At 45.5% G+C, this 26,226-nt stretch overlaps 3 protein-coding genes across 7 annotated transcripts in view; all 3 read left to right on the top strand.

Moving 5' to 3' along the window:
• The first annotated feature begins 6,423 nt into the window (after window positions 1-6,423).
• Window positions 6,424-14,297, top strand: LOC118385362 (adenosine receptor A2b-like). 4 transcript variants are annotated; one of them, XR_008139527.1, is made up of 3 exons: window positions 6,424-7,270; window positions 11,984-13,385; window positions 13,685-14,297. XR_008139527.1 is itself a non-coding variant. In XM_052521515.1 (3 exons), the coding sequence occupies exons 1-3, from the start codon at window positions 6,939-6,941 to the stop codon at window positions 13,691-13,693; spliced, it is 1,428 nt and encodes a 475-aa protein (XP_052377475.1). In that variant the 5' UTR covers window positions 6,424-6,938; the 3' UTR covers window positions 13,694-14,297. The 4 variants fall into 4 exon arrangements, 2 of the variants coding, with proteins under 2 accessions (XP_052377475.1, XP_035628342.1); XR_008139526.1 differs by having other exon boundaries at window positions 11,984-13,514; XM_052521515.1 differs by having other exon boundaries at window positions 11,984-13,070.
• A 4,970-nt stretch (window positions 14,298-19,267) lies between these two features.
• LOC118385677 (small nuclear ribonucleoprotein Sm D3-like) lies at window positions 19,268-23,374 on the top strand. The gene is made up of 5 exons (XM_035772892.2): window positions 19,268-19,403; window positions 19,924-20,052; window positions 22,504-22,642; window positions 22,783-22,975; window positions 23,124-23,374. Exons 3-5 carry the CDS (start codon window positions 22,517-22,519, stop codon window positions 23,189-23,191), a joined length of 387 nt encoding a protein of 128 aa, XP_035628785.1. The 5' UTR covers window positions 19,268-19,403; window positions 19,924-20,052; window positions 22,504-22,516; the 3' UTR covers window positions 23,192-23,374.
• Window positions 23,375-23,793: 419 nt separating this feature from the next.
• LOC118385363 (calcium/calmodulin-dependent protein kinase kinase 2) overlaps window positions 23,794-26,226 on the top strand; it is a 28,601-nt gene continuing 26,168 nt past the window's right edge. Inside the window, exons 1-2 of one of the 2 annotated variants that reach the window (XM_052521509.1) lie at window positions 24,087-24,412; window positions 25,905-26,014. The gene's annotated coding sequence lies outside the window, so the exon portion shown is untranslated. Of the gene's footprint in view, window positions 24,413-25,904; window positions 26,015-26,226 lie in introns of both variants that reach the window. The other variant, XM_052521510.1, reaches the window with a different exon arrangement.

Here is a 26,226-nt window from a genome sequence, read left to right as displayed (position 1 = left end):
TGATGCAGCACTCCATCATTCTCCTTCTTGGTCAAATAGCCATTAAACAGCCTGGATGTGTGTTGGGTCATTGTCCTGCTAAAAAAAAAAAATGATACTCCCACTAAACACAAACCAGATGGGAGGGCATATCGCTGTGGTAGTCATGTTGGTTAAGTGTGCCATGAATTCTAAATAAATCACAGACAGTGTCACCAGAAATGCACCCCCACACCATCACACCACCTCCTCCTCCATGCTTCACGGTGGGAACCACACATGCAGAGATCATCCGTTCACCTCCTCTGCATCTCACCACAAAGACACAGTGGTTGGAAACAAAAGACCAAAGGACAGATTTCCACCGGTGTAATGTCCATTGCTCGTGTTTCTAGTCCAGAGCAAGTCTGTTCTTCTTTTCAAATCAAAATCAAATCAAATCAAATTGTATTTGTCACATACACATGGTTAACAGATGTTAATGCGAGTGTAGCGAAATGCTTGTGCTTCTAGTTCCGACAATGCAGTAATAACCAACGAGTAATCGAACCTAACAATTCCACAACTACTGTCTTATACACACAAGTGTAAAGGGATAAATAACATGTACATAAAGATATATGAATGAGTGATGGTACAGAACGGCATAGGCAAGATGCAGTAGATGGTATAGAGTACAGTATATACATATGAGATGAATAATGTAGGGTATATAAACATTATATAAAGTGGCATGGTTTAAAGTGGCTAGTGATACATGTATTACATAAAGATGGCAAGATGCAGTAGGTGGTATAGAGTACAGTATATACATATGAGATGTGTAATGTAGGGTATGTAAACATTATATTAAGGGGGCATTGTTTAAAGTGGCTTGTGATACATGTATTACATCTATGGCAGTAGCCACTCAATGTTAGTGATGGCTGTTTAACAGTCTGATGGCCTTGAGATAGAAGCTGTTTTTCAATCTCTCGGTCCCAGCTTTGATGCACCTGTACTGACCTCGCCTTCTGGATGATAGCGGGGTGAACAGGCAGTGGCTCGGGTGGTTGTTGTCCTTGATGATCTTTATGGCCTTCCTGTGACTTCGGGGGGTGTAGGTGTCCTGGAGGGCAGGTAGTTTGCCCCCGGTGATACGTTGTGCAGACCTCACTACCCTCTGGAGAGCCTTACGGTTGAGGGCGGAGCAGTTGCCGTACCAGGCGGTGATACAGCCCGACAGGATGCTCTCGATTGTGCATCTGTAAAAGTTTGTGAGTGCTTTTGGTGACAAGCCAAATTTCTTCAGCCTCCTGAGGTTGAAGAGGCGCTGCTGCGCCTTCTTCACCACGCTGTCTGTGTGGGTGCACCAATTCAGTTTGTCCGTGATGTGTACGCAGAGGAACTTAAAACTTTCTACCCTCTCCACTACTGTCCCGTCGATGTGGATAAGGGGGTGCTCCCTCTGCTGTTTTCTGAAGTCCACAATCATCTCCTTTGTTTTGTTGACGTTGAGTGTGAGGTTATTTTCCTGACACCATACTCCGAGGGCCCTCACCTCCTCCCTGTAGGCCGTCTTGTCATTGTTGGTAATCAGGCCTACCACTGTAGTGTCGTCTGCAAACTTGACGATTGAGTTGGAGATGTGCATGGCCACGCAGTCGTGGGTGAACAGGGAGTACAGGAGAGAGCTCAGAACACACCCTTGTGGGGCCCCAGTGTTGAGGATCAGCGGGGTGGAGATGTTGTTACCTACCCTCACCACCTGGGGGCGGCCCGTCAGGAAGCCCAGTACCCAGTTGCACAGGGCGGGGTCGAGACCCAGGGTCTCGAGCTTGATGACGATTTTGGAGGGTACTATGGTGTTAAATGCTGAGCTGTAGTCGATGAACAGCATTATTACATAGGTATTCCTCTTGTCCAGATGAGTTAGGGAAGTGTGCAGTGTGGGTGAGATTGCATCGTCTGTGGACCTATTGGGGCGGTAAGCAAATTGGAGTGGGTCTAGGGTGTCAGGTAGGGTGGAGGTGATATGGTCCTTGACTAGTCTCTCAAAGCACTTCATGATGACGGAAGTGAGTGCTACGGGGTGGTAGTCGTTTAGCTCAGTTACCTTAGCTTTCTTGGAAACAGGAACAATGGTGGCCCTCTTGAAGCATGTGGGAACAGCTGACTGGGATAAGGATTGATTGAATATGTCCGTAAACACACCAGCCAGCTGGTCTGCGCATGATCTGAGGGCGCTGCTGGGGATGCCGTCTGGGCCTGCAGCCTTGCGAGGGTTAACACGTTTAAATGTTTTCCTCACGTCGGCTGCAGTGAAGGAGAGTCCGCAGGTTTTGATAGCGGGCCGTGTCAGTGGCACTGTATTGTCCTCAAACCGAGCAAAGAAGTAACTTTAAAAGTTATTGGTGTCCTTTAGTAGTGATTTCTTTGCAGCAATTCAAATAGGCCTGATTCACGCAGTCCCCTCTGAACAGTTGAAGTTTAGATGTGTCTCTGAACTCTGTGAATGCTTTATTTGTGCTGCAATTTCTGAGGCTGGTAACTCTAATGAACTTATCCTCTGCAGCAGAGGTAACTCTGGGTCTTCCATTCCTGTGGCAGTCCTCATGAGAGCCAGTTTCATCCTTGTGCTTGATGGTTTTTGCTACTGCACTTGAAGAAACTTTCAAAAGTTCTTGACATTTTCCAGATTGACTGACCTTCATGTCTTAAAGTAATGATGGACTGTCATTTCTCTTTGCTTATCTGAGCTGTTCTTGCCATAATATGGACTTGGTCTTTTACCTGTCTTCTATATACCACCCCTACCTTGTCACAACACAACTGATTGGCTCAAATGCATTAAGAAGGAAAGAAATTCCACAAATTAACTTTTAACAAGGCATTCCTGTTAATTGAAATGCATTCCAGGTGACCATCTCATGAGGCTGGTTGAGAGAATGCCAAGAGTCTGAAAAGCTGTCATCAAGGCATGATTTGCTTAACACTTTTGGTTACTACATGATTCATATGTGCTAGTTCATAGTTTTTAGTGTCTTCACTATTATTCTGCAATGTAGAAAATTGTAAAAAAAAATTAAAAAATGGTGTGTACAAACTTTTGACTGGTACTGTATGCCTCTATTATCATGTCACCTAAATACACTACTGGACCAAGAGTATGTGGACACCTGCTTGTCGAACATCTCATTCCAAAATCATGGGCATTAATAACAGCCTCCACTTTTCTGAGAATGCTTTCCACTAGATGTTGGAACATTGCTGTGGGGACTTGGTTCCATTCAGTCACAAGGGCATCAGTGAGGTTGGGCACGGATGTTGGGCAATTAGGCCTGGCACGCAGTCGGCATTCCAATTCATCCCAAAGGTGTTTGATGGGGTTGAGATCAAGGCTCTGTGCAGGCCAGTCAAATTCTTCCACACCGATCTCAACAAACTATTTCTGTATGGACCTCGCTTTGCATGGGAGCGTTGTCATGCTGAAACAGGATCTTCCCCAAACTGTTGCCACAAAGTTGGAAGCACAGAATCGTCTAGAATTTAATTGTCTGCTGTAGCATTAAGATTTCCCTTCACTGGAACTAAGGGGCCAAGCCTGGAAACATGGAAAAACAGCCCCAGGCCATTATTCCTCCTCCAGCTAACTTTACAGTTGGCACTATGCATTTGGGCAGGTAGTGTTCTCCTGGCATCCACCAAACCCAGATTCGTCCGTCAGACTGCCAGATGGTGAAGCGTGATTCATCACTCCAGGGATCGTGTTTCCACTGCTCCAGAGTCCAATGGCGGCGAGCTATACACCACTTCAGCCGACGCTTGGCATCGCGTATGGTGATCTTAGGCTTGTGTGCTGCTGCTCAGCCATGGAAATCTATTTCATGTAGCTCCTGACGAACAGTTCTCGTGTTGACATTGCTTCCAAAGGCAGTTTGGAACTCCACGATTTTTATTCTGTGAGCTTGTGTGGCCTACTACTTTGGGGCTGAACCGTTGTTGCTCCTAGACGTTTTTTTACAATAACAGTTACAGTTGACCGGGGCAGCTCTAGCAGGGCAGACATTTGACAAACTGACTTGTTGGAAAGGTGGCATCCTATGACGGTACCACGTTGAAGGTCGCTGAGCTCTTCAGTAAGGCGTTTCTACAGTCAATGTTTGTCTATGGAGATTGCATGGCTGTATGCTCGATTTATACACCTGTTAGCAATGGGTGTGGCTGAATTAGCCGAATCCACTCATTTGAAGTGGCGACCACATATTTTTTGTATATATAGTGGATGTGGATATTCGTCTGTCATGTTGCCTAAATATGAATGGACAAAACATTATGCACACCTGCTCTTTCCATTATGCTCTGACCAGGTGAATCCAAGTGAAATCTATGATCCCTTATCTGTGATCCTCAATCAGTGTAGATGAAGAGGAGGAGACGGGTTAAAAAAACATTCATAAGCCTCGAGACAGTTGAGACATGGATTGTGTGTGTGTGCCATTCAGAGCGTCAATGGACAAGACAAAATATTGAAGTGCGTTTGAACGGGGCATGGAGGTAGGTGAATTGCAACACTGCTACACTGCTGCGTTTAACCCACGCTCAACAGTTTCTAGTGTGTATCAAGAATGGTCCTCGACCCAAATGATATCCAGCCAACTTGACACAACTGTGGGAAGCATTGGAGTCAACATGGGCCAGCATCCCTGTGGAATGGTTTCGACACTTTATAGAGCCCTGCTGCGACGAATTGAGGCTGTTCTGAGGGCAAAAGGGGGTGCAACTCAATATTAAGAAGGTGTTCCTAATGTTTTGTACACTCAGTGTCTATAGGACATGCACTTTGCCTTCAAACCCCACGAATTGCCCTCAGTACACTTCAGAAGGAAGAGCCCATGTTATGATGTGTCATTGTAGTTTAAAAGACCAGGTTGTGGAAATGTCAGCTTCCATTTATCAGCTCCCGTGATCTGCCTGTCTGTCTGCCCACTAACTTACTCTCAAGGAATTCTTTCCCGGACCAGCACCCCTATTACGACCCTTTGCCCCCCTCTCCCTAGATTCCACTGTCCTTATATCACTGCAGAGGGGCACAAGGGGGTTGCAGGGTGAGGGAGGGGGTGAGGTGTAACAAACGGCCCCTTTAACCCTTTAGGTCAGGATTAAAGAGCATTCACTCTGATTAAAGGCACGCTTTTTTTTAATGTTCGCTGTGCCACGTTCTCACCAACACAGAGTTCAATGGGTTCCAGGGGAACGAGCTAATCTTTGCCTAAACTTTATAGCCAAGAGGGTTCCCAAGAGGGTTGATAGCCAAGAAGATATTCAAGAGGGCCTGATAGCAACGAGCTACTTACTATAAACAGACCCCTGCATATTATCAGTAAGGGAACAGCAGTGTTTTCACATTAGAAATGCTTCCTCTCATACCGCGTCATAGTTTCCTTCTGTCTACTGTTCTGTCATCATGCTGAACATTCAAGTGGTAATATCCATTTATACAGATCCAGAGGTTTATGTTCGTTCAAAACGCTTCTTTTGAAATATTGTACAATTTTCCTGACCTCAATCATCAAGGTTTGTATAAAGGTTTGTATAAAGGCTGATACACAGTAATAATTATCACTGTCCTGTGGAACTCATTAAACTCAATAGACTAGCCCACATTTAAATCTCTCCTTGTTTAGGGGTTTGTACTGGCAACAGGAAGGAAAGGGGGGATTCCTCGTCAGTTGTACAACTGAACGCTTTCAACTGAAATGTGTCTTCTGCATTTAACCCTCTGAATCAGAGAGGTGCGGGGGGCTGCCTTCATCGACATAGTGAACAGTGGGTTAAATCAAATCAAATGTATTTATAAAGCCCTTCGTACATCAGCTGATATCTCAAAGTGCTGTACAGAAACTCAGCCTAAAACCCCAAACAGCAAGCAATACAGGTGCCCCTTGCTCAGGGGCAGAATGACAGATTTTTACCTTGGGGACTCAATCCAACAACCTTTCCGTTACTGGCCCAACACTTCTACCTGCCAGGCTACCAAATGATTTAGAATAACCTGACTGACTATAGTAAATACTTTGGAGAAGACGACCACACCTTGAATAGAACAAGCACAGCCATGTTAATGATTACTATAGAAACGAGCTGTGTCGCTATAATTCATACAGATATGCTCTCGGGCATAAATCTTGGAGAATAGAAAATAAAGTGTGACAGGGTCTAATGATGTGTGAGCTTTTTGGGGAGGGAAGCTGTTCTAAAATACAAATCTGTATTTTTGGGAAACAGAGCTGCTGGCTTTGGAAGACAGATTGCTGTTGTGGCCTGGGGTGTGTGGGTTAACCCGTTTGTAACAGGGACTTGTAATGAGATTGTTCTCTCTCCTCTCTCTCTCTCACACTCTCTCCTCTCTCTCTCTCTCTCTCTCACACTCTCTCCTCTCTCTCTTTCTGTCTCCTTAGGACACGGATCTTCATGTGACAGTGGGTTGGCCACGGCAACACCCCGCCCACTCCTAGTGTCCAGCCACTGAGGAGGTTGCTGAAGTTAGCAACAGAAAGCCCGATTGGACAGAAGAAGTGGAAGAAGAAGTAAATAACCTTCTGTAGAGTGACAATACATTAGAGTGAATCTCAACTCACTTCTTCATTTGCTCTGTGGTTGGCAGTGGCACCATTTCCTGGGCGTCGGGTGTATAAACAGGAAGTGGTTAGTGGTGAAAGGACAGTCCCTGGCAGCACTGCAATAGCACCTCACCTGTGTGTGTGTGTGTGTGTGTGTGTGTGTGTGTGTGTGTGTGTGTGTGTGTGTGTGTGTGTGTGTGTGTGTGTGTGTGTGTGTGTGTGTGTGTGTGTGTGGTGAGGTTGCTGTTGGAGGGGAGTGTCTGCACGTGTAGCGATGCGTGTAGAGACGAAGAAGCCCCTTCCCTGCTACCTGACTCAGACTCTGGCTGTGACCTTCAACGTGACCCCAGCCCCACCATGCTGAACAATGCCTCCCTTGTCTACATCGCCCTGGAGCTGGTCATAGCCTTTCTGGCCGTGACTGGTAACATGCTGGTCTGCTGGGCCGTGTGCCTCAACAGCACCTTGCAGAGCATCACCAACTACTTTGTGGTGTCCCTGGCAGTGGCAGACATCGCTGTGGGCTTGCTGGCCATCCCCTTCGCCATCACCATCAGCACAGGCTTCTGTGCCAACTTCCACGGCTGCCTGTTCATCGCCTGCTTCGTACTGGTGCTCACCCAGAGCTCCATCTTCAGCCTGCTGGCCATCGCTGTGGATCGCTACATCGCCATCAAGAGCCCCCTCAGGTGATCTTAGCAGGGGAGGAGAGGGAGGGGATTGAAGGGAGGGCGACTGGGCTGAGGATGGTGGTGACAGTCTGTTCCTGGTCTTTTTCTAGAAAGCAACAATGAAACACAAACAGGTATCATCCATGTTTAAGACATTGTTTTATAGGCAGATCCTCTGACCTGTTAGATCTGTGATCTAAGTGACGCACAACAAAATGCATTTGTGTATCAAAACACATTGAATTACAGTGAGGTTATTGGATTAGGGTTCATCTCCCCAGCGCAGGGCAGACAGAGGTAAATGTCTCCACAGGCTTCATTGGGTTAGTGTTCGTGTGCTGTTGGAAGGACTGAGAGGACTAAAGGCTTTGATCGTTGTCCTCCTGGTAAATCAACACCAAGGGAGAGCGTTGAGGGGGCCCAGGCACCGTATCGATAGAGAGGCAGGCCCAGGCACCGTATCGATAGAGGGGTAGGCCCAGGCACCGTATCGATAGAGGGGCAGGCCCAGGCACCGTATCGATAGAGGGGCAGGCCCAGGCACCGTATCGATAGAGAGGCAGGCCCAGGCACCGTATCGATAGAGAGGCAGGCCCAGGCACCGTATCGATAGAGAGGCAGGCCCAGGCACCGTATCGATAGAGAGGCAGGCCCAGGCACCGTATCGATAGAGAGGCAGGCCCAGGCACCGTATCGATAGAGAGGCAGGCCCAGGCACCGTATCGATAGAGAGGCAGGCCCAGGCACCGTATCGATAGAGGGGCAGGCCCAGGCACCGTATCGATAGAGGGGCAGGCCCAGGCACCGTATCGATAGAGAGGCAGGCCCAGGCACCGTATCGATAGAGAGGCAGGCCCAGGCACCGTATCGATAGAGAGGCAGGCCCAGGCACCGTATCGATAGAGAGGCAGGCCCAGGCACCGTATCGATAGAGGGGCAGGCCCAGGAGCAGGCAGGCCCAGGCACCGTATCGATAGAGAGGCAGGCCCAGGCACCGTATCGATAGAGAGGCAGGCCCGATAGAGAGGCAGGCCCAGGCACCGTATCGATAGAGAGGCAGGCCCAGGCACCGTATCGATAGAGAGGCAGGCCCAGGCACCGTATCGATAGAGAGGCAGGCCCAGGCACCGTATCGATAGAGGGGCAGGCCCAGGCACCGTATCGATAGAGAGGCAGGCCCAGGCACCGTATCGATAGAGGGGCAGGCCCAGGCACCGTATCGATAGAGAGGCAGGCCCAGGCACCGTATCGATAGAGGGGCAGGCCCAGGCAGAGAGGCAGGCCCAGGCACCGTATCGATAGAGGGGCAGGCCCAGGCACCGTATCGATAGAGAGGCAGGCCCAGGCACCGTATCGATAGAGAGGCAGGCCCAGGCACCGTATCGATAGAGAGGCAGGCCCAGGCACCGTATCGATAGAGAGGCAGGCCCAGGCACCGTATCGATAGAGAGGCAGGCCCAGGCACCGTATCGATAGAGAGGCAGGCCCAGGCACCGTATCGATAGAGGCAGGCCCAGGCACCGTATCGATAGAGAGGCAGGCCCAGGCACCGTATCGATAGAGAGGCAGGCCCAGGCACCGTATCGATAGAGAGGCAGGCCCAGGCACCGTATCGATAGAGAGGCAGGCCCAGAGAGGCAGGCCCAGGCACCGTATCGATAGAGAGGCAGGCCCAGGCACCGTATCGATAGAGAGGCAGGCCGTATCGATAGAGCAGGCAGGCCTGTCGAGGCACCGTATCGATAGAGAGGCAGGCCCAGGCACCGTATCGATAGAGAGAGGCCCAGGGCAGGCCCAGGCACCGTATCGATAGAGAGGCAGGCCCAGGCACCGTATCGATAGAGAGGCAGGCCCAGGCACCGTATCGATAGAGAGGCAGGCCCAGGCACCGTATCGATAGAGAGGCAGGCCCAGGCACCGTATCGATAGAGAGGCAGGCCCAGGCACCGTATCGATAGAGAGGCAGGCCCAGGCACCGTATCGATAGAGAGGCCAGTGTTCTCACCTTAAACTGCCCCGGATCACCTTAGCAGAAACATTTACATTTACATTTACATTTAAGTCATTTAGCAGACGCTCTTATCCAGAGCGACTTACAAATTGGTGCATTCACCTTATGACATCCAGTAGAATAGTCACTTACAATAGTGCATGTAAATCTTAAAGGGGGGTGAGAAGGATTACTTATCCTATCCTAGGTATTCCTTAAAGAGGTGGGGTTTCAGGTGTCTCCGGAAGGTGGTGATTGACTCCGTACGTAGCCTGTCTGTCAGTGTGACGGGGTGGACACAGAGCATTGTCATCCCTCTTCAATCAATAGTCAGTTTCCCCAAAGAAAGTAGGAATGTGTTTTAATTAGTCTCTCCTTTAATAGCAAATGGAGATTGTTTATACATAACAATAACTGAAATAAACAATATTTTTGTGGATGTTCAGTAGGGTCAGATGAGTTAATAATTATGACAATTATTTGTTGTCTTTATTAGTTATGTCTAATGATCTTTTATAATGTGTTGTATGTGGAATGTCCCATGTGCCTCTTCTATTCTATACTGGTCTGTGACTGTGTAGCAGATTAGGATCTGTCAAACTCAATCCTCAACCTGAATTGTCTCCATTTGCGCTGCCGGAAGAGCCTGTCAAGTGTGCTTCTGACACTCTTTGCTTTAGCGAGTGAGAGAGCGCTGTTATCTTTCTGTTTTCCAGTTCTTCATCGGGGTGTGATGACAGGTAGATAAATGCTTATCTGCTCGACACCAGTCATTAGCAACATTAACTGCAACAAATTGCTTGCAATAAAAATCGAGATAGCTAGTTTATTAGGACGCTATATAATGTTTGGTTAATAAGGCACTCAAGCACAAGTGACAAATATCAAAACAAAACAACAGCTTGTTTTAAATAGGCCACATGTCACCGTACACCATCATTTCCCTCTGTGGGCATATAATACTAAAAGAACGCCGACGATAGAGGTTTTACGCCCATCCAGAACGGGACCTGCCTGGCTTAAATAATGTGTGCCTACCCACAATGCATCGATCAAAAGGGAATATCAGATCACTGTTTTACTCCTCTCAAACATGATATTTTAATAAATTTAATATTTTAATACATTTAACATGTATTTCCAAGCGGTCTCAGGAGCCAAACCCTTTATGAACAGCATTGACTACTTCGCGATTGGGTATTTTAACTAACTAAATACAACGTACACATGCATCAAAGGCACATTAGTCTACTCTTGATCCATGCGAATATGGACAGTGTGCGTCATTGGCTGGATAGGCTGTGTTTCCGCTCTCAAAATTAATGTCATAACCAACTGCGTTACCTCTAAAAAAAACAGTTTTTGTTTGGTCTTAAAAGTACCTACCATCGCCGCCTGAAATTCGAACTTTGGATCATGTTTTTAAAGGACACACCTCAAAATATTTCCAACCAGCCCATCTAAGCTGATATGACAGATCAATTCCCGAACCTGGCGTTAGGTCTGGCAAATGCCAGTGCGCCAGTTTTGACACGAATTTGCAAGCTAACGTACTTTTGACACGAGCGCCACCTTATAACGAGCCGAAAATAGAACCCATAGAAAGTAACCTACCCAACCCTGTCAGTCGCAATTGCAATTTTGATTCTCCAGTGGAAAGGCATTGCTTTCATGGAAAAGTTCCTAAAGCAGGTGTTTACTGCAAAAGGGCCCAGCCAGGATGTGTGTGTGTGCGCGCGTGTGTGTGTGTGTGTGTGGATATGATTGAGCTTCCATTGGAGCCGGAGCTTTGGTGCCAATGACCATAGATCCAAGGGGCTTAATAAACTTGCCGCCACCCTGGTCCACAGAGGTCTCCGTCAAAGAGGACTAAATCCCCACTGGACCCCCAAACCCACCCCCATAAACAGGGTCATGTGCCTGTGGTGCTGCCTTCTGACTTCCACCCTGGTCCACAGAGGTCTCCGTCAAAGAGGACTAAATCCCCACTGGACCCCCAAACCCACCCCCATAAACAGGGTCATGTGCCTGTGGTGCTGCCTTCTGACTTCCACCCTGGTCCACAGAGGTCTCCGTCAAAGAGGACTAAATCCCCACTGGACCCCCAAACCCACCCCCATAAACAGGGTCATGTGCCTGTGGTGCTGCCTTCTGACTTCCACCCTGGTGTACATTATGAACTCTGGTTTAGACATGGCCAATGGAAGAATACAAACAGAAAAACTAATATAGCCTGATACATTGTTCATGACACTGATTTCCTGTCTAATGTCTGATGCAGAAACAAAGCAACGCCAAGTAGACTTACATCAGACTAATGATACGCTTTTGTGCAATGATCCCTAAATCACAATACAGGTCGGAAATGCTTTCTTAAATCTACATGTAGTACGTGACCTGATATCCAGTGCTCCATCGCCTAGTATGGCATGACTGTCTCCCAAACAAGAGACTCATTTTCCAAGAGCTTACTGCTATATATGCAAATACTAGTATGTTCTCGGGATAAAGGCTTTTTACCCTCTGAAGCTTGTCTCATACGTTCTCTAAGCTCTCTGATTACAGGAAGTACAATTCATTGGTTGGGTCCAGGAGAAGTGAACTTGCTTTCTTATTGAGTGTTACTGGGAGTGTCTGGACCTGAATAGAGGAGCCCTCTCATCCTGGGAGCATTTCTGTGTCATGTAACAATACAAAATGCCTATCTGAATTCCTCTCATGTTTTTCACGTGATCCTCTAGGTATAACAGTCTTGTGACGTCCGGGAGGGCAAAGGGCATCATCGCAGTGTGCTGGGTTCTCTCCGTGGGCATCGGCCTCACGCCCATGCTGGGCTGGAACAGGGGTGTCAACGGCACCAACAGCAGCTCGTGCCCCGAAGGCATGACAGAGTGCCTGTTCGAGGGTGTGGTCACCCTGGAATACATGGTCTACTTCAACTTCTTCGGTTGTGTGCTGGTGCCCCTGCTGGCCATGCTGGTCATCTACGCCCGCATCTTCATGGCGGCTCGGCGCCAGCTGAGACTGATGGACCTGAAGCTGGCTCACATGCACGCCCCTGGGGCATGCTCATCGTCCTCATCGTCCCGCTCCACCTTGCAGAAGGAGGTCCACGCAGCCAAGTCTCTGGCCATCATCGTGGGGCTATTCGCCCTCTGCTGGTTGCCCCTTCACATCATCAACTGCTTCAACCTGTTCTGCCAGGACTGTGGGCGCCCGCACGTCTGGGTGATGAACATCGCCATCATCCTGTCCCACGCCAACTCCGTGGTCAACCCCTTCATCTATGCATATCGCATCCGGGAGTTCCGCCACACCTTCCGCAGGATCCTGCGCAAGCACATCCTGGGGCACTGGGAGGGGCATGGAGCTGGGGGAGGGGGTGGCAGAAGGCTGGGTAGCAGCAGCAGTATCACGCGTGCCTCTACTCGCATCAGCATGGTGGACAGCTTGTGTGGCACCATGGGGAACAGTTATTCCCTGGAGCCCAGCCCCAAACCCAGCCCCACTCGGACCCCCATAGAGACCCATAGAGCTGGGAAAGAAGCTTACTCTGACTCCTGCCAATGGTCACCACCACAGTCAGACCCTGCACCAATCAGCTCCATTGAAAACGGACACAACAAAGGCGATGCCCCGGTGTCTCCCAGGCAGCAGCAATGCATCATGGGATGTGCGGACCAAAGTGGGGTTGAGACTACAACCGTGTTGATGGAGGTGAGGGACAGTGGGAACATATCCTCTGTCCCCCTCTGTCCTCCTCTGTCCCCCTCTGACCCCTCTGTCCCCCACACTAACCAGCCTAACCACTCAGTAGAACTCACTGAGGTCTCATGACATAGTTATCTCCATGTCAGGCCTCTGTCCCCCTCTGTCCCCCTCTGTCCTCCTCTGTCCCCCTCTGTCCTCCTCTGTCCCCTCTGTCCTCCTCTGTCCCCCTCTGTCCCCTCTGTCCCCCTCTGTCCTCCTCTGTCCTCCTCTGTCCCCCTCTGTCCCCCTCTGTCCTCCTCTGTCCCCTCTGTCCCCTCTGTCCTCCTCTGTCCCCCTCTGTCCTCCTCTGTCCCCCTCTGTCCTCCTCTGTCCCCTCTGTCCCCCTCTGTCCCCCACACTAACCAGCCTAACCACTCAGTAGAACTCACTGAGGTCTCATGGCATAGTTATCTCCATGTCAGGCCTCTGTCCCCCTCTGTCCCCTCTGTCCCCCTCTGTCCTACTCTGTCCCCCTCTGTCCCCCACACTAACCAGCCTAACCACTCAGTAGAACTCACTGAGGTCTCATGACATAGTTATCTCCATGTCAGGCCTCTGTCCCCCTCTGTCCTCCTCTGTCCCCCTCTGTCCTCCTCTGTCCCCCTCTGTCCCCCTCTGTCCTCCTCTGTCCTCCTCTGTCCCCCTCTGTCCCCCACACTAACCAGCCTAACCAGTCAGTAGAACTCACTGAGGTCTCATGACATAGTTATCTCCATGGTGGACCAGTTACTGATACCCCAACCTACATCATCAACTAGGAGGGGAGAAGTGAGGGACCAGGTCCCTTCACCTGTAAAATCAATTCTACAGAAATATTGGAAATGGTTGAACTGACTAGAAATAGCTTTTCTTTCTTTAGGGGGAGACTTCTTGAGCCTGAAAGGGCAACTGGCAAACTGGTATTAAATCACGCCTAGCCATCTTGTTTACTTATCACATAGCTGTTGTTGGTGGAGACGTTTTGTACACGTTACCTCTGAGGCTCTTTCCTGTAGGCTAATAGTCTTTCAGAATTGAAAATGTATGAGGATATAAATGAATGGTCTGATCTACTGAGCACCTGTCATATGCTGACAGATTATGACCGAAACCATGTTGATCCTAAACACTGTCCAATACTGTAATGACTCAATATTTGGTATTGCTGGCCAACCACTACTGAGTTAATGCAACTACTGTATGACAGTGTGAGACGTCGGGATTGTATTCTCTTATGAAGTGCAGTATTCCTCCAATTGTGTCATGTTGTCAAACGTCGGTCCCTTGTGTGTTTCCATGTCAGTTTATTAAATGACCTTAAACAAGCCATGTTGTCACTGCGTGTGGTTATTTAAGTGAGTCCTGATGAGGAGAGTGCATTATACAGCAAGTCACATAACGCTAGAAAAGGGTTCCGAAAGGGCTCTTCGCCTGTCCCAATAGAACTCTTTTTGGTTCCAGGTAGAACCCTTTTTGATTCCAGGTAGAACTCTTTTGGGTTCCATGTAGAGGGTTATCCTGTGGGGACAGCTGGTAGAACTCTTTTAGGTTCTAGATGGCACATTTTTTTCTAAGATTGTAGAAATCTTAGTAGTTTCTATAGAAAGCTATGACACTGCATCTGATTGGACAGTAAATCGCAGCATCCTACGATTGCACGCTCACCACTGAAGTGAAAACAAATTACATTACTCCCAAGGGGAAAATGTATTGTTCCATGTAGCCTCCATATGTAGCCTCGGTAACAATGAGTCTCGCTTATCTTACAGCCAAATATACTCTGTGTATATCTACTGAACGTATGAGGATGTCAAATTGATAACCTGGTCAAAAGCACCAGCCACCCGATACAAATCTATTGAGTAACAAGATAATTGGGATCCTTTTACCTCAGAGACAGAATAATAATAATAATAATAATAATAATATATGCCATTTAGAATCACCTACAAGCATTGCCAACAAGGCAAAAACACACCGGATTTTATCTCACTGTTCAAATAAAAGTGGACACATCTTTAACCCCCCCCCACACACACACACACACACACACACACACACACACACACACACACACGCTCACCAACTGGTGTGACTGTGTTTACTGAGTACTTGCTGACGCCAGTCACTGTGCCTAATGCAATGGAAATAAAATAAAGGTGCATTTGATGTCTTTTATTGTGCCATTACGCCTTCCTTTTCCTCATTAAAAAGCTCCTCCACTGTGTGAAAGACCTACATTAGGCAGTGTTTGCTCCCCAGCGCGATCGTGTGATGTGGAGGAAGAGTTCTCTCCATAAGTGCTCCCAGCTTAGTTAAAAAAAAAAAATGCATTGATTGAGCGTCTATCATAACATTATGCAGTGAATGGAAGTGTAAGGGGGGACATTAGCAAATGGCTCTTAAAAAGGCTTTGTGGTGTGTTACTATGATAAACACGAGATAAAGGAAATATGAAAATGAGCTCTATAACTTACAGGGATTTCGGTAACCATCATAAAATCCCTAATGAATCACTGTGGTATGTCTTTGCCTTCTGAATGACATAATCAACCGTAGCTTGGTAAAAGAACGAAAAGTTTCAGGTGGCGGCTTGTCCTGTAAGAAAACAATGGCTCATTCAAGTGGGTTACGTTGACAGCGAGTCATGTCGTAAATGTAACACACAGACAGCCTGGCAATAGTATACAACATTTGTCTGGTGGGTGCATTCATAGATTATACACACAATTAGCCTACCTGATCATCACTATGGTTATTGGTTTGTAAACATGCCATTACAAACCCTTACATGTGTCTCTGTAGCGTTCTCGCCACACATACGGTCACATACTGCAAATAGGAAAGACCCCCATCACTTACCTGATGGGGGTCACCTTGGGGTCATGATAGGGGCTGCACCAAATGATTGATGCAGTATAATAATTGATTATGCTTATGCTGTATTAATAGAAGGGGAATGGCTATAAGACCCTTCACCACTACATGTATAGGGTCCTGGACCACAGATTAGCATCATATGTAAGTCGCTCTGGATAAGAGCGTCTGCTAAATGACTTAAATGTAAATGTAAATGTAAATTATAAAGTTTAATACTGTCTAACAGTTATTTTCTTGTCTCTGCCTCTTATAGAAACAGTCTGAGCAGATGTGTGAGTTATTGCAGTCAAAACTGGGTGTCTGTGAGAAAGCGCCCCAAGGCTAAAAGAGACACATAGACACAGACCCCTGCAGGGGAGTAAATAGATCAGAGACAAGTCAGACATACCACTGTAAGCCACACGTGAATGGAAATTACTGCTGAGCCCTTAGAAAACACTGGAGTATTGTTTTCTCCTGCAAGTTTGTATAACTGTATATGCAGGGGCTTGGTCTCATGAGTAGAATGTGTTGAGGTAGGCAGTTACATCCCTAGGGGTTGACTGCAAGTATATTAAAGCAACGTAAAGCAACTTTGACAAAAAAATATTTTTGATTTGATTTGATTTTGGGTAAAAAAAAATATACATAAAGAATAAATAAATAAGTAAGTAAGCAACTTTTAACTTTTTTATTTTGCAGAAATGACTCTGAAACACACGTGCTGTGTTTCCGTTGTCAACTTCTGTCTGCAATTGCACTAATAAAGGTTTGATTGATTTACTTAAAGAAGATATTGCCCTGACTGCTGATTTCACCAATAAGCCAATGATTGACAGGAACAAGGAACCTACCCCGATATACCCTCAGATTCATGTCTCTAGGTTATTGGCACAAACTAAATAAGTGTGCATTTAAGGTAACAGATGGATGGAGAGATGTGTAGATCAAGGTCCCTGGCAGGTTTATTTGAAGCTTGAATTGGGTTTTGGTCTGAAGCTTATAGAGCAGGGCCGGTCCCAGGCGACATACAGTGCCTTCGGAAAGTCACACTTCTTGGCTTTTTCCACATTTAAATAGTACGTATTAAATATTTTTTTTCCCCCGTCATCAATCTACACACAATTCCCCATAATGACAAAGCAAAAACCCTTTGTTATGAGACTCGAAATTGAACTCAAAGCAAAAACTGTTTTTTTATAAAAAAATAATAAAACATTCAGACCCTTTACTCAGTACTCTGTTGAAGCACCTTTGGCAGCGATTACAGCCTTCAAGTTGTCTTGGGTATGACGCTACAAACTTGGCACATCTGTATTTTGGGAGTTTCTCACATTGTTTTCAGCAGATCCTCTCAAGCTCTGTCAGGCTGGATGGGGAGCGTTGCTGCACGGCTATTTTCAGGTCTCTCCAGAGAGGTTCGATCAGGTTCAAGTCTGGGCTCTTGGCTGGGCCACTCAAGGACATTCAGAGACTTGTCCCGAAGCCACTCCTGTGTTGTCTTGGCTGTGTGCTTAGGGTCGTTGTCCTGTTGGAAGGTGAACCTTCGCCCCAGTGTGAGGTCATGGAGCAGGTTTTCATCAAGGATCTCTGTACTTTGCTCTGTTCATCTTTCCCTTTATCTTGACTAGTCTTCCAGTCCCTGCCGCTGACAGACACCCCACAGCATGATGCTGCCACCACCATGCTTCACCGTAAAGATGGTGCCAGGTTTCCTACAGACGTGACGCTTGGCATTCAGGCCAAAGAGTTCAATCTTCGTTTCATCAGACCAGAGAATCTTGTTTCAATTTCAATCAATTGAAAGTGCCACAGGTGGACACCAATCAAGTTGTAGAAACATCTCAAGGATGATCAAAGGAAACAGGCTGCACCGGAGCTCAATTTCAAGTCTCATAGCAAAGGGTCTGAATAGTTATGTAAATAAGGTATTTCAGTTTTTTGTTTTTAATACATTTGCAAAAAATTCTAAAAACCTGTTTTTGCTTTGTCATTATGGGGTATTGTGTGTAGATTGATGAGGAAATTGTTTTATTTAATCTATTTTAGAAAAAGGCTATAATGTAAGAAAATGTGGAAAAAGTCAAGGTGTCTGAAAACTTTCCGAAGGTCAGTAAAGCTGTCACTTTTGAAACATTTTTATTTAACTGTTATTTAACTAGGGAAGTCAGTTAAGAACTTGTTTTATTTACAATGACGGCCACCTGGGGAGCAGTGGGTTATATAAATAAACTAGAAACTAGAAACTAGAAACCAATGTCTCTTTAAAAAAAGAAATCACCTAGAACAGCACCATCTAGTGGCCAGAACCTGGTTATATCAGGATGTAGGATGGGACATGAATCTAAACTTCAATGACTAATTTCTCTGAGCAGTGAAAAAAAAAACATCAAAACAATTCACTGATTAAACATTACATACAGTAGGATGAAGAAACAATACTCAGAGCCGCAGCGCCATACTACTTGTCAGACATAGAGAACTGAAACTAGTTCTGAAAGTAGCACTCACAAGCCAAAAGTGGTCTACGGAAACGTCTAACTACATCACATATGTGCAGATATATATATGCACCACATCATTGCTCTCTAGCTCTGTTCTGTCCAACGAGTCATTGGGCCCACCCGACAACCTCATTGGATAACGCTGGGCAGGCCTCTTTCTAGCTGTCACTCAAATGCGAAGGGCTGAAGCTCATTGGCTAGAACTCGAATTGCTAGGGGGCTGGCCCATGTGTTGGGAAATGTAGTAAAATTGCACAGCACAGCTTCAAGAAAACAGTTGCTTTCAAACTAGGGATTTCATGGTTAATTGAGGTAAAATTGTAATTCTGCTCATAGATTATGCATGTGTGAACTACACATTGACACATCCAGCCCAAATACTTTCTTAGTTGCCAAATTAACGGAGCATGTCTTTAAGTATATTTGAGCAGTTACATTTACTTGTGATACTTATGTATCACAATGTATATGTATATTTATATTTAAAAGCAAATACTTTTTGATTTTTACTCAAGTAGCATTTTACTGAGTGTCTTATAACAATTGGGTACTTTTTCCACCACTAGATTCATCAGTGGTGTACAATCCTGTAGTACACCAATACTGGGAACAGGCAGGAGCATTGAGAGGGTTAGAAGAAATGACAGTTGCCTGCATTACTTCATCCAGTGGTGTAACAGTATACTTTTAAACCGTCCCCTCGCCCATACCCCGGCGCGAACCAGGGACCTTCTGCGCACAACGACAACAGTCACCCTCGAAGCATCGTTACCCATCGCTCCACAAAAGCCGCGGCCCTTGCAGAGCAAGGGGAATTACTACTTCAAGGTCTCAGAGCAAGTGACGTAACCGATTGAAATGCTATTTAGCGCGCACCACCACTAACTAAGCCAGCCGTTTCACATCCGTTACAGTGGCAGCCAGGGTCATGGGGCAATATTTATCACACCAGCTGTGAAACTGACCAAACATGCACTGAGGCGCTTTGAAGGAAGCACGAAACAAATGTTGTAGCTGTCATTGTCAATTAGACTGAGAAACAAGGGAAACGAGCAACAGTGGAAGTCGAGTTAAGTATCAAAAGTAAAAGTATAAATAATTTAAAATGTCTTATATTAAGCAAACCAGACAGCCTGTTTTTCTAGTTTTTTAATTTACTGGTAGCAAGGTGCACACTCCAACACTAAGATATTATTTACAAACAAAGCATGTGCTTAGTGAGTCCGCCAGATCAGAGGCAGCAGGGATGATTAGGGATGTTCTCTTGATAAGTGTGTGAGACTATTTTCCTGTCCTGCAAAGCATTCAAAATGTAAGATGTACTTTCAGGTGTCAGGAAAAATTATTTAAGAATGTAGGGAAGTAAAAGTAATCAAAATATAACAGTTAAGTAAAGTTCAGATACCCCAAAAAACTGCTTAAGTAGTACTTTCAAGTTAATCTAAACACGTAAAAAAAAATGGTTTTGTTTTACAGTAGGGCCATCTGTATTGAAAGATGTGGGGTATGTCGAGAAAGACAACAAGTCCCATGAGGCATCACTTCATGTTTTAACCGGAAGCACTTTTTTTTCTTCTTCCTTTCTCAAGTTGCATTCTGGGTAGTCGGAAAACGCACAAAGTATTCTCGCTGCTCGTTCATTCATTCATCGCACGTTGGGTAAACTTGAAATACAGAATACGGAACTCAAGAAAGAACAACTTCGTTCCCGTTGAAAGGTAAACAACATACCAATGTTGAATGTTTGCAGTAGTTAATGTAGGTAGTTAGTTACCTGTTGTGTTAGTTGCTAGATTACTTTTACTATCTGCGAGGCTGACACACCCACCTTTGCCAGCATGCTGGACCCACATATTAGTAATTTTTTTTAACTAGGCAAGTCCAGTTAAAAAGAACACATTCTTATTTGACAATGACCGCCTACCCCGGCTAAATACTCCACTAACTCGGACCAGGCTTGGCTAATTGTGCACCGCCCTATGGGACTCCCGATCACGGCCGGTTGTGATACAGCCCGGGATCGAACCAGGGACTGTAGTGATTCTTCTAGCACTGAGACGCAGTGCCTTAGACAGCTGCGCCACTCGGGAGCCTACAAGTAACTACGTTTGACTGTTTTTAAAGTCCTATTTTTATTTACCTGGTTCTGAAGTTAACTATCAACATTGTTACTGAAAATCCCTTCTATTTTCAGTAGAATTGAAAAGGTGTGTTACAATGTAGGCCAAAACATAAGGCCATGCTCAGATTCAGTGTTGTAATAGTCACATGTGCAGGTGTGATTTCAGGGTACAGTGAAAATTGTAGGCTTTGAGCTCCAACATGTAGGACTAAATAACTAGGCCTATGGGGAATTGAATACCATAGCCGCAGTAATTGTAAGCCAGGCCAGGTGCCAATACAATTGCAAAGAACTGCCACAGGTAGCAGGAAACCAGGAAGGAACCACTCAAGAGGGAGTACATCCTGTGGTTGGCCAATTACAAGTTCAGTGCATCTCATTTTAACAATAGTCCAAGTCTGAATCAGGCAAGGCATGCCATTGCCAACAGTGGACACAGATCTTGGACTGCGTCTGCAAGGTGAGTGCATGAACTGAAGACCACACATCGCAGGGGTCTGTTTTCCAGATTTAAGGTGGGGCATTGCAGAGTAGGTGAGGCAGGGCAAACTGAAGGACTCTGGCTCAGCACAACCAGGGGTAAGGCAGAGCAGTAGGTGAGGCAGGGCAAACTGAAGGACTCTGGCTCAGCACAACCAGGGGTAAGGCAGAGCAGTAGGTGAGGCAGGGCAAACTGAAGGACTCTGGCTCAGCACAACCAGGGGTAAGGCAGAGCAGATCAAGCACTTTATATACAGTTGAAGTCGGAAGTTTACACACTTAGGTTGGAGTCATTAAAACTAGTTATTCACCCACTCCACAAATGTCTTGTTAACAAACTATAGTTAGTGGCAAGTCGGTTAGGACATCTACTTTGTGCATGAGACAAGTAATTTTTCCAACAATTTTTTACAGACCGACTATTTCACTTATAATTCACTGTATCACAATTCCAGTGGGTCAGAAGTTGACATACACTAAGTTGACTGTGCCTTTAAACAGCTTGGAAAATTCCAGAAAATGATATAATGGCTTTAGATGCTTCTCAGAAAAAAAAAACAATAGTACGCAAGTATAAACACCATGGAACCACGCAGCTGTCATACCGCTCAGGAAGGAGACTCGTTCTGTCTCCTAGAGATGAATGTACTTTGGTGCGAGAAGTGCAAATCAATCCCAGAACAACAGCAAAGGACCTTGTGAAGATGCTGGAGGAAACGGGTACAAAAGTATCTATATCCAAAGTAAAACGAATCTTATATCGACATATCCTGCTCAGCATGGAACACGCCCACTGCTCAAACCACCATAAAAAAGAAACTATGGTTTGCAAATGCACATGGGGTCAAAGATTGTACTTTTTGGAGAAATGTCCTCTGGTCTGATGAAACAAAAATAGAACTGTTTGGCCATAATGACCATTGTTATGTTTGGAGGAAAAAGGGGGAGGCTTGCATGCTGAAGAACACCATCCCAAACGTGAATCACGGGGGTGGTTTGCTGTAGGAGGGTCTGGTGCACTTCACAAAATAGAACATTTGTGGGCAGAACTGAAAAAGCGTCTGTGAGCAAGGAGGCCGACAAACCTGCCTCAGTTACACCAGCTCTGTCAGGAGGAATGGGCCAAAATTCGCCCAACTTATTGTGGAAGGCTACCCAAAACGTTTGACCCAAGTTAAACAATTTTAAAGGCAATGCTACCAAATACTAATTGAGTGCATGTAAACTTCTGACCCACTGGGAATGTAATGAAAGAAATAAAAGTTTAAATAAATAATTATCTTTACAATTGTTCTGACATTTCACATTCTTAAAATAAAGTGGTGATCCTAACTGACCTAAAGACAGGGAATTTTTACCGTGATTAAATGTCAGGAATTGTGAAACTGAGTTTAAATGTTTTGGCTAAGGTGTATGTAAACTTCCGTCTTCAACTGTATTATATGTGTATGGTAGGCTAATCTGATCCTTTTTACTCAAACCAAATGCTTATACCTTTTGTATTGTGATGGGTGCCAATTGATTTCTGCAGACAACGAGTCTATCTATACCTTCTCTGTTTCTACAGGACCCTTGCAAATATGTCCATTGGCGTGCCCATCAAAGTTCTGCATGAAGCAGAGGGCCACATTGTGACCTGTGAGACCAACACTGGTGAAGTGTACAGGGGCAAGCTCATTGAGGCCGAGGACAACATGAACTGCCAGGTAGGTCTTCTGATTGCCTTTAGCGTTCAGACAAATGATCTTGTTTTAGGGGATATTTGTGAGCTCGTCTGTATAGGAGGGTTGTGTTTGTCCCTTTTTTCTTAGGAGTTGTGTTGTAAGTGTATATCGCTTCCTTTCAGATGTCCAATATCACTGTGACTCATCGGGATGGCCGTGTAGCCCAATTGGAGCAGGTCTATATTCGGGGCAGCAAGATTCGCTTCCTGATCCTACCGGACATGTTAAAAAACGCCCCTATGTTAAAGAGCATGAAAAACAAGAACCAGGGCTCTGGAGCAGGAAGGGGGAAGGCGGCCATTCTCAAAGCTCAGGGTGAGTGCTGCTGCTTCTACATGCACCTATGGCGAATGAGGAAATATGATAATTTGCGCTCAACTAAGGATAAAAATGTTTTTTTTTTTTTAATTCAACTAGCTGCTAACTTCTGTGCATCTTTGACTAATTGTATTATTTTCTGCAGTGGCTGCAAGAGGACGGGGTCGTGGTGGAGGGATGGGAAGAGGAACCATTTTCCCGAAAAGGCGGTAGTATCTGCGTTGGTTAGTTTAAAACGATTGCATTGTACAGTTTCTTTTTTATCTTTAGAGAATTTTGCTACTCCACTTCCTCTAATTATTTTGCCAGCCTTTTAATTTATTTTTCAAGACCTGCTTTTTGACATTGTACTTTTTCTTTTTTTTCTTAAATAAATTGTTCTCCTGTCAATTTGAATTGCCTTTGGTCTCAGTCTAATTCTTATCGTGTGCTTTGTAAACAGTGAAATGCATATTTTACTGGCCCTTTCCAATAATGCTGAGAAATTGAATGAATAGAAAAATAATGGCACGAGGACTAAATACACAAGGAGTAACTTGACTATACATGGGGTACCAGTACTGAGTTGCTGTGCAGGGGTACAAGGTAATTAAGGTAGATATCTACATATAGGTAGGGATGAAGTAACTAGGCAACAGGATTGCTAATAAACAGTAGCAGCTGTGACTGGTCAATTCAGATAGTCCGGTTACTAATTAGCAGTCATGGGGTGGTAGAAGCTGTTTAGGGTCCTGTCGGTTCCAGGCTTGCTGTGCGTACCAGAGTGAACAGTCTATGATTTGGGGGGGGCTGGACTCTGACCATTTTTAGGTCCTTCCTCTGACACTGCCTGGTCTAGAGCTCTTGGATGTACTACACTTGTGGTTGGATGCCAAGCAGTTGCCATACCAAGCGGGGATGCAGACAGTTAAAATGCTCTCAATGGTGCTGTAGGACATTCTGAGAGGGGAAGCGGCTTTGTCATGCTTTTTGGTGAACCCCTAACTATACAGTTAGCATTTCGCCCATTATTTTACCTGGTTTTCTGGGTTATTCAATGATATCGTTATTGTACCACATGGTGGCGCCAGAATGAATCAAGGCTACATTATGCTTCTATGCCAAGAAAGGCCAATGCCATGCAAGGCTAGTGTTTTAACTATGCTCCGATAAATGGGGGCGAATATCTAATTTTCCTTTTTGTGAATATTCAGGGAGGGATAAATTAAAAACGACTTGTCATATGGTCCACGACCTACAGCTTTCACCCACTGGCCACACGGTGTCTGCCCAGCTGGATTGGCTCTTCACAGGATGCTCGCCACCTATCACGATGCTTCGTTCACTTTCTTCACGTCGCGAGATATTTTACCAGCAACATCAACACTATTTCATCCAGAGTCAGGTGGCTATAGCATACGGAACGCCCTTAGTTCATAATTGCACCCAGAAAAGGTACGTTTCAGAGCAACGATTAGATGGTAAAGGTTATTTCTACCGTGCGTCACGTTTGTGGTCGAGAGATTGGTTGTTGTTTTTTTTTTTACAAAACGTGAGCGTTGCTTCCACTAATCTTCGTTTAGGATAGCAATCTAGCTAGCGATACATATTTTATGCTGTAGCTTGCTAGTTTAATGTAAACCGTAATGTGAACCTTCCAGGGGGCGTTTGATGATCCGGGTGTGCATGGTTTTGCGTTATTCATCGCCCGGTCATGAACATTTTAGTCTGCAAGCTCGATTTACTTTATCTAAGAAATGTCATGGAATTAACCTTAGTTTGCTTAGTCTACTGCTTTGATGTGCTAAATGACGCCCCCCCCCCCCCGCCCGTCAGGCGACTGGGGTCCTATATGTTTTGTGTATGTACAGGCCATCGGGAACATCATCGGGATTGAAACATCTGATTACCGAATATAATAATTGTGGGTTTGCAGATTGACATTGATGCAAATGACTTCCTATTCAATTGAGCACTGACCATATCGATAAGTCATGACAGCTATGGCCATATCGTCATGACACCAAACTTCCCACGTGCACGCTTGCAGCATCTCTGTTTGGTCAAATGTATACCAAAATGGGCCTAATAATCGGCACCATCAGTCCCATTGAGACCTCTGCATAAATAGCACAGTACAGCAGCTGTAGTCCGCTTGAGAGAGGAAACTCGTTTTGCCATTCACAGGCTTATCTGGTCTCGGGACTATCTACAGATCAGTGACAGGGTTAGAATACTCCTCTGCTCCAGATGGCATTGTGTTGTTGCCCTGAGAGCAGCATCTGTCTGTTTCCAGGGCTGGAAAGAAGCTGCTTCTTCAGCGATCCACTGTAATGAGGGATCACAGAAGTGTAATTAATGGCTTTAGCCTCAGATCTCTTGGAGCAAGGTAGTAAGTTGTCTGTCTTTGCCTGCCATGGACTCCATTATAGCTGCCTTGTCAAAAAAGTGACTGTGTAAATAAGTAATCTTGCTACTTGTGTGTGTGAATTTCTCAATCACTGACTGTGTACATTAGCATCTCAAGCAAGTGGAAATAGATGGCGAGAAACAGGTCAAGACCCATCTGAGATCAAAGTAGGTCATGGGTAGTTGACTTCACTCTGCTCTATTATAGGTTCAAACACAGTGGGTTAGGCAGGCTAGCTTGGCCTACATCTTGGCTCACTTCTCACCAAATGTATCTCAAGCTATTGTGGAACAGTGTGGGTACATTAAAAGAGAGAGGTTCCCAAAACACTAAATATGTTGTGATTAGGGTTGCAAAGGGTCGGAAATTTTCCGTGGGAAGTTAAAACCCGGGAATGTTTCTTAAAATCATCAAAAGTTAGCTTATAACAGTGAACATGTTTTTGTGGGATACACATAAGGCAATTATAGGTATTGTGGCATATTTTGGTTAAACTATCCCCAATTCAAATGGAATTGCAACCCTCTGCATTCACAGTGTATTCTTCCATCACATGTGCAGCTGATTCTCAAGATCTTGCACACTAATGAGATGCTATTGAGCCCAAACTACTAGACTGTCTTGGGCCAAGGAAGACATGGATTCGGGTAAGTTTTGATGACCAAACTGGGTGGGGTGAATATATTTTATATGACATACAAGTGTGTTTAAATCATTTCTAACTTGTTAACAGTCTCTGCTAGTTAGTTTTTGCTACCATGTGGGTTTTAGCTTGCTTGAGCCTACTAACTGAGTGTTAATTCACCTATTTCCATACATGTTTAATTTAAAAACATTTATCTTACAAAGGAGTTGTTTA

This window comes from Oncorhynchus keta, chromosome 6 (genome assembly GCF_023373465.1).
Source record: "Oncorhynchus keta strain PuntledgeMale-10-30-2019 chromosome 6, Oket_V2, whole genome shotgun sequence".
NCBI lineage: Eukaryota > Metazoa > Chordata > Actinopteri > Salmoniformes > Salmonidae > Oncorhynchus > Oncorhynchus keta.
Note: the sequence above shows the minus strand (reverse complement) of the source record. Positions and strands in the feature narration are given on the sequence as shown.